This window comes from Rhopalosiphum padi, chromosome 1 (genome assembly GCF_020882245.1).
Source record: "Rhopalosiphum padi isolate XX-2018 chromosome 1, ASM2088224v1, whole genome shotgun sequence".
Classification (NCBI taxonomy): Eukaryota; Metazoa; Arthropoda; class Insecta; order Hemiptera; family Aphididae; genus Rhopalosiphum; species Rhopalosiphum padi.
This window is the reverse complement of record NC_083597.1, coordinates 63,474,537-63,490,499: the sequence shown is the minus strand read 5'-3', so window position 1 is coordinate 63,490,499 and position 15,963 is coordinate 63,474,537. Positions and strand designations below refer to the sequence as shown.

The 15,963-nt window shown below is 25.7% G+C and overlaps 1 protein-coding gene across 3 annotated transcripts in view; it reads right to left on the bottom strand.

The window, feature by feature from the left end:
* LOC132920229 (alpha-1,6-mannosyl-glycoprotein 2-beta-N-acetylglucosaminyltransferase) overlaps positions 1-15,963 on the bottom strand; it is a 48,737-nt gene that overhangs the window by 1,603 nt on the left and 31,171 nt on the right. For 2 of the 3 annotated variants that reach the window (XM_060982469.1, XM_060982460.1), the window contains exons 2-8: positions 6,849-7,010; positions 6,456-6,670; positions 3,858-4,070; positions 3,266-3,507; positions 2,966-3,111; positions 2,411-2,568; positions 2,118-2,222 (exon numbers count right to left, since the gene is read on the bottom strand). In XM_060982469.1, coding sequence (XP_060838452.1) covers positions 2,118-2,222; positions 2,411-2,568; positions 2,966-3,111; positions 3,266-3,507; positions 3,858-4,070; positions 6,456-6,670; positions 6,849-6,894 — 1,125 coding nt within the window. In that variant the 5' untranslated portion in view covers positions 6,895-7,010. The remainder of the gene's footprint in view (positions 1-2,117; positions 2,223-2,410; positions 2,569-2,965; positions 3,112-3,265; positions 3,508-3,857; positions 4,071-6,455; positions 6,671-6,848; positions 7,011-15,963) is intronic. The other variant, XM_060982478.1, reaches the window with a different exon arrangement.

Genomic DNA, 15,963 nt, shown 5'->3' with positions numbered 1-15,963 from the left:
TATTATTAATTAACCTCTTTTTGTTTTTAAATCAATAAACATCAATTTAAATTTTTAAAATACATTCATAGTTTATAAATTAAAAAAAACTCAAAAGAAATAGATAAGAAGTAAAAAAAAAAAACCTTTAAGTAATGAATAGTTATGCTAAATTCTCTAATTTCAATTAAGTCCTTATTTAAGTTATATAATATACGATTTATGCCACAAATAACTAATAATTGTAGTTACATTGACTATTTTAATAATCAAATCAACATAACTAAAACCGTTAAGATGAAAAAACAACACATGATAAAGTACTACCCTAAGGGTATATCATACAAATTAACAGTAAAAAATAAAATTTATTATATGTCAATCAAACAAATAAATATTATTAAAGAAAACAATATATACTTTTAGTAGTAAGCCAAAAAATCCATTAAAAAATATTTTTATCAAAATCAACAATAATGTTAATGCAATCACGGTAACGAGTTTCAAAAAGGAAGGACAGATACAACAAACATAAAAGGTTTTTTTTTTTTATAGATTTTATGTTTTATAAAAATGATTTTAGAAACTAAAATTTAAATTGATATCATAATACTTAAAGTATATTTGATAATTTGTGCATTTTTTTTCATAAGACAGATTAATCATTAATGGTTATAAATTTAATAAAATCAAAGGAAAACATAAAACACAATAACTTACAACTTTAAGCAAACAAACAAATCATACTAATAATCAAAATTAATTTTGGTACCTAACAGTTACCATTAATGTCTCATAAAACCATGAATAATTAAATGATATGAACTATTTGAAGAATTTCATACCGTGCTCAATACAAAAATACACAATCAGCAATTACATTATAAAAATTTAAACTTCAAGGAAATAAAAATATAATAATATTTTGTATATTTTAAAAGTTTCTTAAGATTAAAGATATTATTTACTTTTTAAGATTATTTAAACTTTAGTAAGTTCAGTACGCTTATTATTATCATTTAGTCTGTATTGTTATGCTATAAGGTAGGTATGCTATATGTATATTAACAATTTAGTACTTTATCATTTTATATTGTATAAAAAATAAATTGCTTGAGTACTCAAAAATAGAATTAACTCAATTTATTTCAAGTAACAGATTTAGTATTTTAATTGCTATTATAATTATAAAATTCTATTTTTATGAATGTTACAATACATAAGTATATATTTTTAGCAATTTGAATAAATAGATATTATGTAACTTGTATTTAAATTGATTTGTATTATACTCTGAACTCTCTCTTAATTTATAATATAAATTAAATTAAAAAAATTAAATTGAAAGGTAGACTTAATTAGTTTGATTAAACAGTTTAAGAGAAATTTAAATTATTAGCTATTTTGACCACTACACAACCCTGAACAAATATTATTAATCGTGCAAAACAGATATTCAAATATATTAAGTATAAACAAGACACGCATCCACATAAATTGGCAAAATAATTGCATGGCTTATTATATTGCAATTTAAACAGTTTTATTTATTTAGGTGAGTAGTAGGTACATTTCTACTAATTAATTGTAATTAGTAAATTACCATTAGCACAAAACGAATTAAGATTGATAGCCGATAGGAATAAATTTTACCTTATTCCTTAAATTAAACGTATTGAAAAACTGCATGACAAGTCGCGTGGAGGCTTCTAACTAATAACCAACAGTTCAAGGTTAATGCACCTAAATTACTACATATTATATACTTATGAAACAAATTTATTCTCAGCAATCTGCATTATAAAATATTTTTAATTGATGTTGCACACTTTTCTGTCTGTGGGATGAAAAGGAAATACAAATTCAACCGGGCGAAAAGCGTTTAATAAATACGTTGGATTTGTTTACAGTATAATTATATCAAACCGGTAGCGATTATGGTATACAATTTGCATGCAGATATACTTATGTCGAACATAAAAAAAAAATTTTTTTTGGATGGGTTCAATTATTAATATATGATGGAAAAATTACGAAAACTAAAATTGGGTTATTGAAATATTCAATACGATTAGATAATATTATATGCATGCATGCAAAAAAAAATATATAGGTACAAATAAGGAAAACTGTTCAACCTTATCATAATGTGAAAATGAAGGAACTATTTTAAAACTCCAAGACGGCGGTGTTAATTCTGCAGCAAATATTTGCTGTCGACGTATTACCCTTAAAATATCCTTCTATAATATGTCGATTTTTTTTATACATTTATTTAATGTGTTGTGTATGTTTCAAAATTGATCCAAAACCGCAGCAGTCATAATGAAAAAATTGTCATCAATTAACACCATATATTATATTCAACATAAATTGCAGGGGGGTCAAGGTCATCATAAACATATGTAAATATAAAAGTATTGTAACGTACCTTTGCTTCTCCGTAAAAATTGTACGTTTTCAAGTATGTTCCTAACGACAACATACTACACTGTGGGCACGCCACGCTACACGATTTTTCCATCAACTTTAGCATGTATATGAAATCTTCTGCTACATAATGGTCGTCTTCCAAAAATAAAATCGGACCTGAAAATTACATGTAAACTGTATAAAAATTTCGTTCGATCAATTAAAATAGACAACAGTTTAAAGATGTGTTAGATCTCGGACAACCCCCGCCCCACCCCATTAAAAAAATCTAGAAATCTTAATTTAAAAAATGTGATCATTATCAGTATACTAGAAAATTACCGAATCAGAATTTATAATTTAAAGAAAAATGGAGATGATCATGCTTGGTTAATCATCATTCTGTGTATGTATAAATATATAATATTGATAATATTGCAACTCTGGCGACAAAAATGAATCGATGCAGTATTCGGCCACCGTTAAAACGTATTGGTAGATTACAAATTTATTGTCATCTCTGAATTAACCACACATTCGAGACCCAGGGGCAAGCGATGAGTCCATTATATACCTGAATAATTACTGACAACGTCCAACTCGTTGAACACCCTGTTTGCTTTCCACCACCAATGATGCTTAGTTTGGGTGAATTTCGCCTCTCGATAATGACCATATTGATCCGGATGCATGGCGTTGATACACTTCCTTTTAATCGCACTGTGTGCCATAAAGGAAAACAAAAACAGAAAAAAAACACACGTTAACATCATCATAATATATAATGATATGATTTATAAGAAGGGTGTAGCATTTTTAAATATTATTAACATATATCATTACAATAAATATTAAATTGTAATAGAATAATTACTCTGATTTAGAAATGTCTCTGGGGCAGTCTTCCGGAGATTCACCAGGAAACGAAACCGGATGCGTTTGTATAGAATACGGATAAAATATCTGCATGGTTTTGCAAAAGTCTATCATCTGTATCAGTTCGTTTATTTGTTCATCATAATGGTCGTGACTGAATATTAGCAGTGCATTTTCGATGCCCCGCGCCCTTGCCAGACTCACTATGGTGTGCCGAAGATACATAATACGTGTATGGACCTAAAAAACAACCAATAATAATAACGACGAACAGTGTTCGTCTTGGATCGTATACAGGCCATAGAATTATGACAATATTACAATAATACCATATCACTACAGTCTATTATTTTCCGGATCGTTAGACAGGTGTCCAATGCTCATTCGAAAACGTATAATGAACATTGTATGATGTATAGTTAATAATATTAAGAATAATAAACATTACACGCGAACACACGCGGATGGCATTTCTGTACATAGTATGAATTAATTATAATACACAAGTATGCACTCAGCGTCTGTGCGTGCATAAATGTATAATGTGTATAGGTACATACTATATCATATCAAATAATTTAGTTTCATACTTGTATAACAATGACTAGAGAATCGTTTTGTAACGGGCCGTACACGTCTTCGTTGAGCACGATCTGTTTAGAGTTTTGCTGATCGATCAAACGTCGTATTTCGGATGCATTCAGACTAACCGCTGTCGCAACGTGTTCGCTGGCGTTTCCGGGCAATATGGCCTGGTGCGGACGGTCACGTTGAGGCAACGCGACCAAGTACTTGTGCAAATGCTGTATACATAAAATATACAAATACAAAATTAGAAGACAAAAAAAATGGTACAATAGAACAATATGTTTTTTAAATCAAATTGAACTGCATTCATTTAGTCAATAGATTCCGATGAGATACGTACTAACATTTAGTTTAATATTAATATATTATAGAGGCTTTGTATACAGCATTATACTATCGGTTTCGTTTTATACTTAAAAAATCAAATTAAATTATACTGATATGTCGGGGTCCTAACATTTAACTTTTAAATCTACCACTGATTACGACATATAGGTACATGGTTATACTTTTCGTTAATATATAATATTATCATAAGGTGTATAGTATACACGTATAACCTACGTGTAAGCTCAATATGATTATTATTATGCGGATATATTATATTAAAATCGATACAATAGTATATCGTACAGGAAGAACGAAATTGAACACGCATATCCGGTATAGACATTACTACATTAGGTAGTAATAAATAGTGCATATATGTATATCATTAAAAGAGCAAGAAACAGATTAAGTAAAAGTGAATATGGATTAGATTAATCAAATTTTGATTACAAGAAAAGAGTACTTTATTTTGGGCAAGATTACTAAGGTAAATATAGAACATTCTTTGGCATCAAATATAGAATATACATTAAATATTAATTAAAATAAAAATAAAAATATTAATACCATTTTAAAGTTATAATAAAACAACCGAAATTTATAATAAAAAAATTAAATATCTATTATAGAAAATAATAAATAATTACATATTATTCTGTAATCGTCATTATATAGCTCATTAGCCATTGTTATACAGGATAAATGTTAATTCAACAATCACGACGATATCAACATCGATAAACAATCACAACAATGTTTTTCTTTAGTAATGATAATTAAATAATGATTAACATCCTAGTTTTTGGTAAAGTAAGAATCATATTTTCAACCATTTAAGGAATATCCAATAGATCAGTGGTTCTCAACATCTCAACACGTGTTGCGTAGTGCCAAAATGTGTGTTACCCCCAAAAAGTATTTTAATATTTTTTTATTTATTACACTCTTTGGTCTTAATAATTTAAGTGTGCCATTTATTTAGAGTTCGTCATGAAGAAAAAGTTTAAGAACCACTATTGCAGATACCTGGTTTTTTTTAAATAGGAACCATCCTTTGTGTAAATCGCGATATATGATATTTTTGAATATATTTTATTTTGATGTATCTGATAAAAAATTCGATTGACTAGTTACTGCGGGTTATTAAAATATAAATATTAAGAATAATACTCCTTAAAAATTATTTTATAAAAATATAAAATCGAAGTGATAATGTCTAGTATTTACTGTTTAAGATAAATAAATTTAAAACAATTTATTCGAATTTAAATTTAAATACTTACATCAACATTTAAAAAATGACATCTGGTTAATAATTAAAAGAAAAAAAAGTAATTCTCATTTGAAATAAAATGTAGGTTTAGTACAGGACACTTTTTGAATAGTTTACATAATCTATGAAAGTATTTGTAACAAGGTCATTAAATAGGTACGCTTGAAAATCCTATAAATCAGAATTTGAATAAATTTATTATTTATTAAAGAAATGGTGAAATACCCTGTATAAAACCTATTACTAGTGATTTAGTTGTTCAGAAATATGAGTACAATAACTACCGAAACGATTGTTTAAATAATACTTTATTAATTCAATATAACGTCGAATATATAAACAATTTTAAAAGAATACCTATATATTTTAGTTTATATGAAAAAAGAAAGAGTAAAAATATTCTGTGATTTCAAAAATATAAGTCTACTAAATCTAATCTGAAAGACTCAACGGATAGTCAAATCTTTCCAAAACACTATATTTGTACGAATATGCCTACAGAGTTTTTTTTAAATTAATTATTTTATGTTTTTTAACCTAACTTCTTAGGTTACCGGATCTCAAATCATATAATTATACTTAATTTAGGTATATATGTTACAAACTACGCCACTAATAGATATAGAAATAGATATGTTCTTGAAGAATAAATAAAAATAAAAATAAAATAAAATATACGAGCAAATATGGATAAAATTTGATTAACGATTAGATGTTTTCCGTATGATTAAAAGTAAGCCACATTGAGCACTTGTATATACTAGAAACTAAATTTAATAGGTTTCATTGTTTTAATTAGTTATCACTCTGGACCTAAGAACTAACTTATAATATATAGACATTTGAAATCAGATATAAATACTCTATGCATTAATGTTACACGCTAATAACACACATATTACGGGACTGCTATATTCACAAAATACGTACACGCATCAACTATATACAATAGGTAATATATATAATAGTATTGTTTGTATACACATATAAATCTCACCTGAGGAACCAATTGGAGCATAGAATCATTAGCGTCCAGCAGTCCGTCCGGCTTGGCTAGTATCTGTAACGTCTCGTTGTCAGCCACGTCAGACATGTGCATTTGTACCCAGAAAAACGTGAGACAAAATATCAACATGACGGTACGTAAACACACGCCGATGCCCAGCTTCCGACACACGGCGATGATTTTCTGTCGCAACGTCCGCACCACGTCTATATTTATATATGCACGATCTCAGAACATTTCATAGTACTATATATTATGTATATTAATATTAACTACGTTACGGCATCGTTATATGTTACACGCAACATACACGCCATCTAATGTTAAAACGATATCGTGAAAAATAGCGTGTTTATAATATTATGTACACGTATTGTATCTTACCGATCGCCATTTCAAATTTGACTATTTCGGTCACTTTGACAACCATTTTTTCGAGTGTCTCCTGAATGTATGTGCAACGCAAAAACCCAAAAATGACGGACACGGATCAAAAAGTGGTTCATCCGTTAAATGCACGTCCGAGGTGCTATGCTGGTTTTGCACCTGAAAATAGTAAAAAAAATTAATTTAAATGCAAATATAGACCTAACAACTTAATTATATGAACTAATAATAAAAATAAAATAAAATACAAATACAAATAATTTATTGGATTTTCATTATAATAAAAAGTAAAAAAAAAAATTAATACATCTAACTGTCATCATTTTTATCGACCTTCAACTACACAGTTAATAGCTCAATTCAAGCGTCACAATGGTTGATTCATTAATATGTTTTGACGTGTACTATTCGATCGATCAATTAAAATAACAATTTAGTGTTTAATTAACACTTTGATTTCATGTTTCTCTCTTTTTAAAATATAATAGCTACCTAGTTAATATAGGCATTTTTTTTAATATTTAACTTTTTTTCGTGTATAGAATACATTATCTTTATTAATTATTTATAGATAAACTTTTAAAATCATACTTTAATTATAAACGATTAAATATTCTAAACTTGAGTATGAAATATTCTGTAACTTGAGACAAATATATCTACGTTAATGTATTTTAATATTTTATACTTATTTTCATATTAACGCAATTTCAAAATGCTAACATATTACACAAAATATGATCGTTTAGAGTTTAGACGTTAATATTTCACATTTGCGTATTATGAGTAGATATGGTACCTACAATTATAATATCAAATATTATTATACTGCAATTATGATTTAAAGTAAATAAAATAAATATATCAAATATAATATTGTACATAAATAATTATATTACTATTATAATAATATAATTATATTAGTATATAGCCTACAGTTGAAATTAATTAGATTTTACCTATATATGATGTATTACATTGAAAACTAGAAAATAGAATTATTTGGAAAACTAAACGCATAACGTAGTGTATCGACAATACAGCAATAGCATGCATCGATCAACATTGTACTAAAATCCTTGGACATTTTACGGAATATTGAACGCAGATTAAAAATATATTGTCATTTAAAAATACATTAAAAAATTATTTCAAAAAATTCAAGTCTAGATCTGTATAAAATAAATACTATTTTGTAAACATTTTCAATATGTAAAATATAATGAGTTTTTTAAAGTTATTTTTAAAAAACTATTACTTAATTTTACTTAAAATACTCGAACAATAAGATAATCTTATTATGTTTTGCTAACTATATGTATACCTATTAATAAAAATTAAAATTAAAATAGGACCTATATGTTATCACATTATATTTTTTTTAATAAGAATTTACAATTTTAAGAAAGCAATTCGTGTTTTGTTTTATGTTTTTATTATTAAATCTTATCCATAGAGTTTAGACTTTACATTTTAATAATTCCTAAACTACTCATATAAATATAGTCAATGAATTTTCAACATTTTAGTATTTTTAGTATTTGTTTATATAGATATCCTAACTCCTAAATATATGATAATGCTGTTTTACATTTCAGTTTTACACAATTTTTTTTTTCATTTTTATGTATTTCACAACTATAAAAATAAGCTATATTTTTAGAAAAAGTTCATTCTTTATTATAAACTTTAACTATTGTTGTTGGAACGCTATATATATTGAGAAAATCTAGAGATTAAGTTTTTTTTTTTAAATACAATAACATTTAATTAATTCTAAGATTCAAAATTCCAATGATTCCATTCGATAAATGTATATATATATATATATCTATAATCTATTGAGTATAGATATTGAAATGTTAAGTTTATGTTCGCGTCGTTAGATAAACTCTCATAGTTAGTCGTTAGATATATATCAAGAAAATAAAATAAATAATCGACAGGCAAATCAAAACAAAAAGAAAAGAAAAGGAAAGAAAAGTAATAAAACCACCCATAACAAAATTATGCCAACGTTTTATACATAATGAGGTATTCATGATGTTTTAGGTAGAAACAAGAATGTTTTTTTGCAACCCTTAGTTTCCGTTCAATTTAGTTTTTCTATCGTCCATTTTAGCAAAAACCCGGTTTATATAGTATTACTACGTAATAAACGTATATTATATACTACAAAATGACTCTCTCTATCTTTCTTTCAAAACTGTGCATGTTTCGAGCGTTATTTCGCTGAATGTGCTGAATATAGTACAGTGTAAAACATTTATAAATGTATTACATATGAATTTAAAAAAAATAAAGTTGAGGATGTAAATTAAGTATTAACAGGTGATTTATAGCGTAGACTTGACTATTTGTTATAGCGATACCTACTGCAGATTTATGACGCGACATCGTGGTCTAATCGACCCAGGTCTACGCCCACGTAATTTCAACGACAACTGTAAAGCGTGAATTTAGTTTGCACTATTTATTCAATCAAATAATATAGGCACTATATACGCTTTTATATCATATCAAAAATATATTACAGCCAACTTTACTGTAGTATTAAGTATAAAATATGTTATTTAAAGATTAATATATGCGAAATGCCTTATTAATAATAGTGTTAAAAAATGAAACTGTTTTTTGCATTTTTTAGCATTTTACGAGGTTTTTAGTATAAAATTAGTAATTTAAAATATTATGTATCTCAAGAAATTATGTTAGGTTTAATGCAATGTTTGTGCAGTTGACCAGTTATAAAATAGTTAAAAATGTATTATAATATAGTTTTATATTTTTATTTATGGCGAATAACAGCCCCGAAATGACATAGTTGACTGATTAAAACGTCTGACAATAAGTTTTTTTAAATTTTTTCGATAGCATTATTATACTTCCTTAGATCGTAAAATATCTATTAAATTGATTTATGTAATGGAATAAAGAAAATGTTAAGTCATTTTTTATTAGTATTAGTACGAGTATATGATTAAAAAAAATTCTTAACGACACTTTTATTTTTTATGACTTCAGGAAATATAAATAAATTAGTTATAATTCATTACGAGTCAAATCATAATAATTAGAAATTAGAGTACAATAAATTAAAAAATATTATATAGGTATCATAAATAAAGTTATAATAAACAAAGTAATTTAATATAAAACACTTCCAAGTTCTAATATAAAATAATATCAGTTCGAGATAAAATGCAGTAGGTAAGTGTAAAATAATCCATAGTTAATACAAAATAAATGAACCCGATAATTTAAAATAAGCACTACAGGAAAACACTAATCAGAAAATATACAATATAATATTTTAGCAATCAAAATAATATATTCATGAAAAAGTCAATATTATATGTATTTTACAAATTTATTAATATATACCTTGCATTTAATTAAAATTAATTAATTTTATTTAGTAAATTTTTCTAATTGTTATTATTACTAGACATTCTTAATATTATAATTTTTACATAAAATATATTTTATAAAATGTTTATGTTCTTGAACAACTTAAGTTATTTTGATACAGTTTTTCCTAAATTTATTATGATTATAATATTAAATATGCATAAGAATATACAATTTTTTCAAAACAATTTATGTAGCAATTAGATCTTTAAAATGAACATCAAATAAAATCGTAACATAAATTAAATTTTTCATTAAATGCCAATTATATTGAAACACTTATATTTTAAATAGCTAATGAATAACAATATAATTATGTCTGATAAAATAATTTACTTTAGTTAATGAAACATATTAACTATATAAAAAACAAACTAAACACACAACGTAATTATTAATCAACGAACCATTAAACTTTATACCTAATATGATAACTATATTTAATAAGAAAACAAACTAATTTGAAAATTATAAATATAAATGAAATACATTATCACTGACATACATTATCCAGATAGATTCGAGTCACTATCATTAGTAAGCATGAACACTAATTAAACAATTTCTGTCATGATTACTTTAACTTAAAGTCTTAAAGGTTAATAAAGAGTAAATATTATAACATTCAATTTTTGATAAATCTTAGTTAATATTCAATAGAGGTGAACTTCATCAAACAATTTATACTTATGATCATGAATTATATAAAGTAGCACCATACCAAACGTTTCGTTTTAAATTTAAAATATAAGATTGTAATTAATAACAATTAATAATAAAAATAACTAGAAAAATATGTCTTTCAGTGAAAATAGGTATAAACTATAAAGTTATGGTTTATGGTTAATGTTTGCTATTTATTATATCGTCATTATATTATTCAAACCATACATTTTTAGAGTGCTTAGATTTCAATAAATAAATTACTAATTGATGGTCTATTTTTTTTTTGTACAAGGACCTACCTACAGGTATATTTAGAACAATTGTAATGTTAAAATACAACCAATTTCTATTTAAATAAAACTAAATTTATTATTATAAATTTATTATTTGTATCCTTGACATTCTATACTTTATAAAAATCATCCAAATTATGTACCTATTTTCCTCAGTTATTTTAGTAATGTCATTACCTGCAAACAGGTACTTAATAACCTTGAAATATTTAAAATAACTTACTTGTTTTTAATTTGGAAGAGAAAAACGTATGGTCATTTTTTAACAATTGTCAAAATATAAATACCACAAGTTAGGTACTTATGTATTTTATTACAAATTAAACACAATATCTATTGTCCTTAATCAACTTGTCATTCATTAACTTAAATACACTTTTCCTGTATGATTTTTATACTATAGTTATAATATTAAGTCAAAATAATATAACAATGTCATTTTTATATTATAAGTAATAAAATTTAAAATAATTATAAAGCTGAGATTAGTTATTGAGTACTTTTAACTAGAGCGAATATTTTCAAATTTTAAAAAAACTGATAAATTTTTGATGCAAAATATTTTTAAGCATTAAGAACGTGATCTAAATTTTGTTAAAAATCACATCTTTAAGTATTATTAGTGTTCAATTCCCAACTAACACAGAAGTGAAAAATAAAACTTTTACATAAAAAAGTGTTTTGTAATAACTTCATACAAAAATAAAGCAATGAATTATAAAACAAATATTATACCGGCTCAATTTCACTATAAGTATAAAAAATGTTTATGATTCAAAAATATACGATTTTAATTAGAACAAAAACGTAGGCAGTAAATAATTAATTTTTGGTCAATTAATTATAAATTAAGGCATTTAAATATGAGATTCACTGAAGATTTCCATTCCTGTCAAAACTATACAAAATATAGTATAATGTTATAATTATACTCTATAAATTAAAGTTTTAAAATATTTATACAATCCCAAAACTAAAAGTGTATACACAACAACAAAAAGTATATTGTATAACCCTATTCAGAATCTAAAAAAAATCTATTATTTTAATTATGTTGGTCGATACTTTAAAACCATTTCCAGGGTGAGACAGGCTATATAATACAACATAAAACAATACTATACAAAGCCATAAATAAATAAAACCAAAACAAAATGAATAAAGTACGACTGTATAAATGAAAATACCTTACCGAATAAAGCACGTATTTTTATCGTCAGTCGATTATTTATCTATTTTTCAAGCTATCAGCGTATTTTTATTTATTAAATAAATAAAATAACTAATAAGTCAGTGATCTCGTTGATATAGACGACGCATAGAAAATTTTAATAAAAACATTGTCGTACAATTAAAAATTGCATATCAATTCCCAATGTCCACCAACCTCTTTCTTTATAAATACTTATATAAATATATTTCTCTGAAGATTAGTCATTTTCAACTAAGGAATTGATACTAGTTATACTACCTTGATATTTATTTATTATTTAAGGCAGCGGTTCTCAAACTGTGATACGCGGAGGGCCATTTTTGGATAATAAACCCATTCAATTATCTAATTCATATATTATTTTAAAAAACTGATAAATAAAAATAATTATACTGCAGTTGTAGTATTGTATTGCCTTATTATTAATAAAAAAATGTATTTAACTGTACAATTTGGATTTCTTAATAATATATCAAAGTGGTACGTAAAAAAAAGCTTAAGAACCGCTGATTTAAGGTAACCAATACATATACAATATTTACGTGTGTAGAAGAAAAATCGTTTTTTTTATGTGTAGTCACATTAAAAATATAAAGAATTAACGATATAAACGGACTGAGATCTATGTAACAAAAAACATACACATACGATACACATAATAGTATGATATTATGATCTATCAAGTATATTATGGTAATCAAAAAGTTTAAATAATAAAAAGGTACTAGATCCAATATTACATACATTAAATTTTGATAACTCATTATTAAGGCCTATTTTATTAATAATATAACTTTTCTGATAACTGGGAAACTATTTGTTCACATTTTGAAAAAAAATCATCGATTAAATAATTTACAGTAAAAAAAAGCAGTTTTCATTTTAAAAACTGAAGTATGTATCTCCACATGACATTCCTAAAGTAATACAAAAAAACTTAAGAATTTTATTTATTTTTAAATGAAAAATTGGAGCTATACATGCTTTGTGAATCATTATGTATATACCTAAGTACCTATACATTTTAAATCAAAAGTATTCACCTCCCGACATATAATACCAAACAAAGCTATAAAATCAAATTCACCAAGACATTATATTGTACGTGTATATTATAAATGTGTGCGTTATTATGTATCTATTTCTAATATATATGATGTGCTTATATCTTTACTATTATAATACATAAAAGAGCATTTGGCGGTCTAATCTCTGTCGTTGTCGAGGGGGCTGAGAATCAGTTAGATCGGGGGATGAAAGGGGTAAAACAACTTAAGAAATTTGCATTTGAACCCCGTGCACGGACAGTTTAACGCTTGCCGGGCGCACAAAACCTGGGAACACCCCATCCCCTCAACCGACCCTTCCACATACACCTGAACCCCTATCCAAAATCACGAGCGGCGCAGCGTTCCAAACAACCGTTGTCACGACAACCCAGCAGTTCAATGTATATAATAATATAATATAACTCAGCGCATCGTCTTCGTCTTTGCCGCCCCCACCAACGTAAATCTACGCGCATATTGTTTCAACGGTGTGGCGTGAACTGCAAACTGCACGGACGTCCGCACCACACCGCTGTGGTGACGGTAAAAGCCGACAGACGACACGCCGACACCGTCTGCCGATCGCTGTCGCTAGATTATATGTTATCATTTAGTATATCATACACAGAGTGTTGCAAGCTCATTCTCATATTATCTTATAGTTGTGCATTTATTCAAAATCTGAATTATCGAATTTTTAAGTATAATAAAAAGCTATATTTTTAAAGTCATTTACAGTGTATCTGTAGTAATACAAAAACTTTTTCAAATAACAATATCCTATTTTTAATACTTCTTTCTCAAGAATTTACATTAAAATAAGTTTTTTTATTTTTAATCAGGAAATTTACTGTAGAATATATTAGGTCTCTAGTGTAATTCTTCATTGAATAAGTCACTCACGATTATCAATATTCCACACGAAAATCGATTGTGCGACTCTATTTCTATGCATAATTCATAGTTAAATTATGTTACTATAAGTAATAAAGTTGATAAAGTTAATACATTAACAATTAAGGGGTGAAAATGTTTGGTAAATCACCCTATATAATATTATAATACGATATAAATTGAAATGTTATAATAGCATTATACTATGCAGCGAAATGTTGTACTTAATAATCTGGGTAATATATTACAACTGCGCGCAAAAAATTATAGTTAAAAAAAACAGACTACACTCAGTCGATAATAATATACTGCAGGGTGATCTTGCAATTTATACTTTTTTTTTTGTGAGGAACTACTTTTAATCGGATAGTTATAATACAGTATTATGATATCGATACCTTTGCTCGTGTTAAAGTTCTACGATAATCAAGAGGTTGCTACACAAGGAAACGAATCCGACCAACGCTCGACAGAGTGCACTATTAGGTATTTTTATTACACTGTAAATTAAATAAAATTTATTGTAATTATTATTATAAATTATCTAAAATAATAAAAATAATAACTACACATCACTAGCTTACGCTTTGAGGATACCAAGCGAAACGATTGCTCAACGTTCAGTTCTCGGATATGTGTTGAGACTTAAATAGTTTAAGACGATTATACTCAAATTATAAGAAACAAATAAATCTTTTACAATGACTATCAGTTGCTAAATCGTATATAAATTAAATAAGTCATTTTTTATACACACTTGACAATATGGTATGCACATTAACGCTAAATAAAAGCTGTAACCCTTTATCTGATCAATAAATATAATTTTTAGTTTTTATAAATACAGTCGATATTTTTTTTATCCTTTACTATTGAACTTTTTTACAATTTTTACCAATATAGATTCCATTTTTACAAATATTGTAAACATTTAAATAGTTATATTACATAATAAAATCGTGTTGTACTATAAAGTATATAAAGGCATACTAAAAAATAAAAACATATCCTGACGTATCTATTTGACGCATAGCCCGTATAACAGTAACCTATACCTAGGTCTAAGATCATAAAATGTTGTTTTTATTCTTAGTTAGAAATTTAGAATATTGAAAAACGAGAATATACATTATACATATAGGTAAAGTGAAACATGAGTTATGAGTTAAAACCAAAAAGATGAAATAAAAAACTGAATATATTTTACAAATTGTATAAATGGTTAAAATTTTGTTTTGTTATAAATCTATACAAATACAATAATAGTATAAAATAATTTATGTATTTCATGAAATTCTCAAATAATTTTTATTTCGTTATTTCGCCTACAAAATTATATTAAAAAAAAGCATAGGTACTTAAAATATTATCCGAATTAAATTTCAAATCTAAGTATAGTCTAATGAATAAGCTACCAAAACTTTTACATATACACTAATTTAACCTAAAAAATATATTTAAAATTAAAGCATTCTACTCAGAATAAAATTATATTTTAAATACTATTTTTAATTTTACTAAGCACTTCATGAATGATTAATGAACATAATATTATAATATGACATACTAATCCACTTCCATACAGA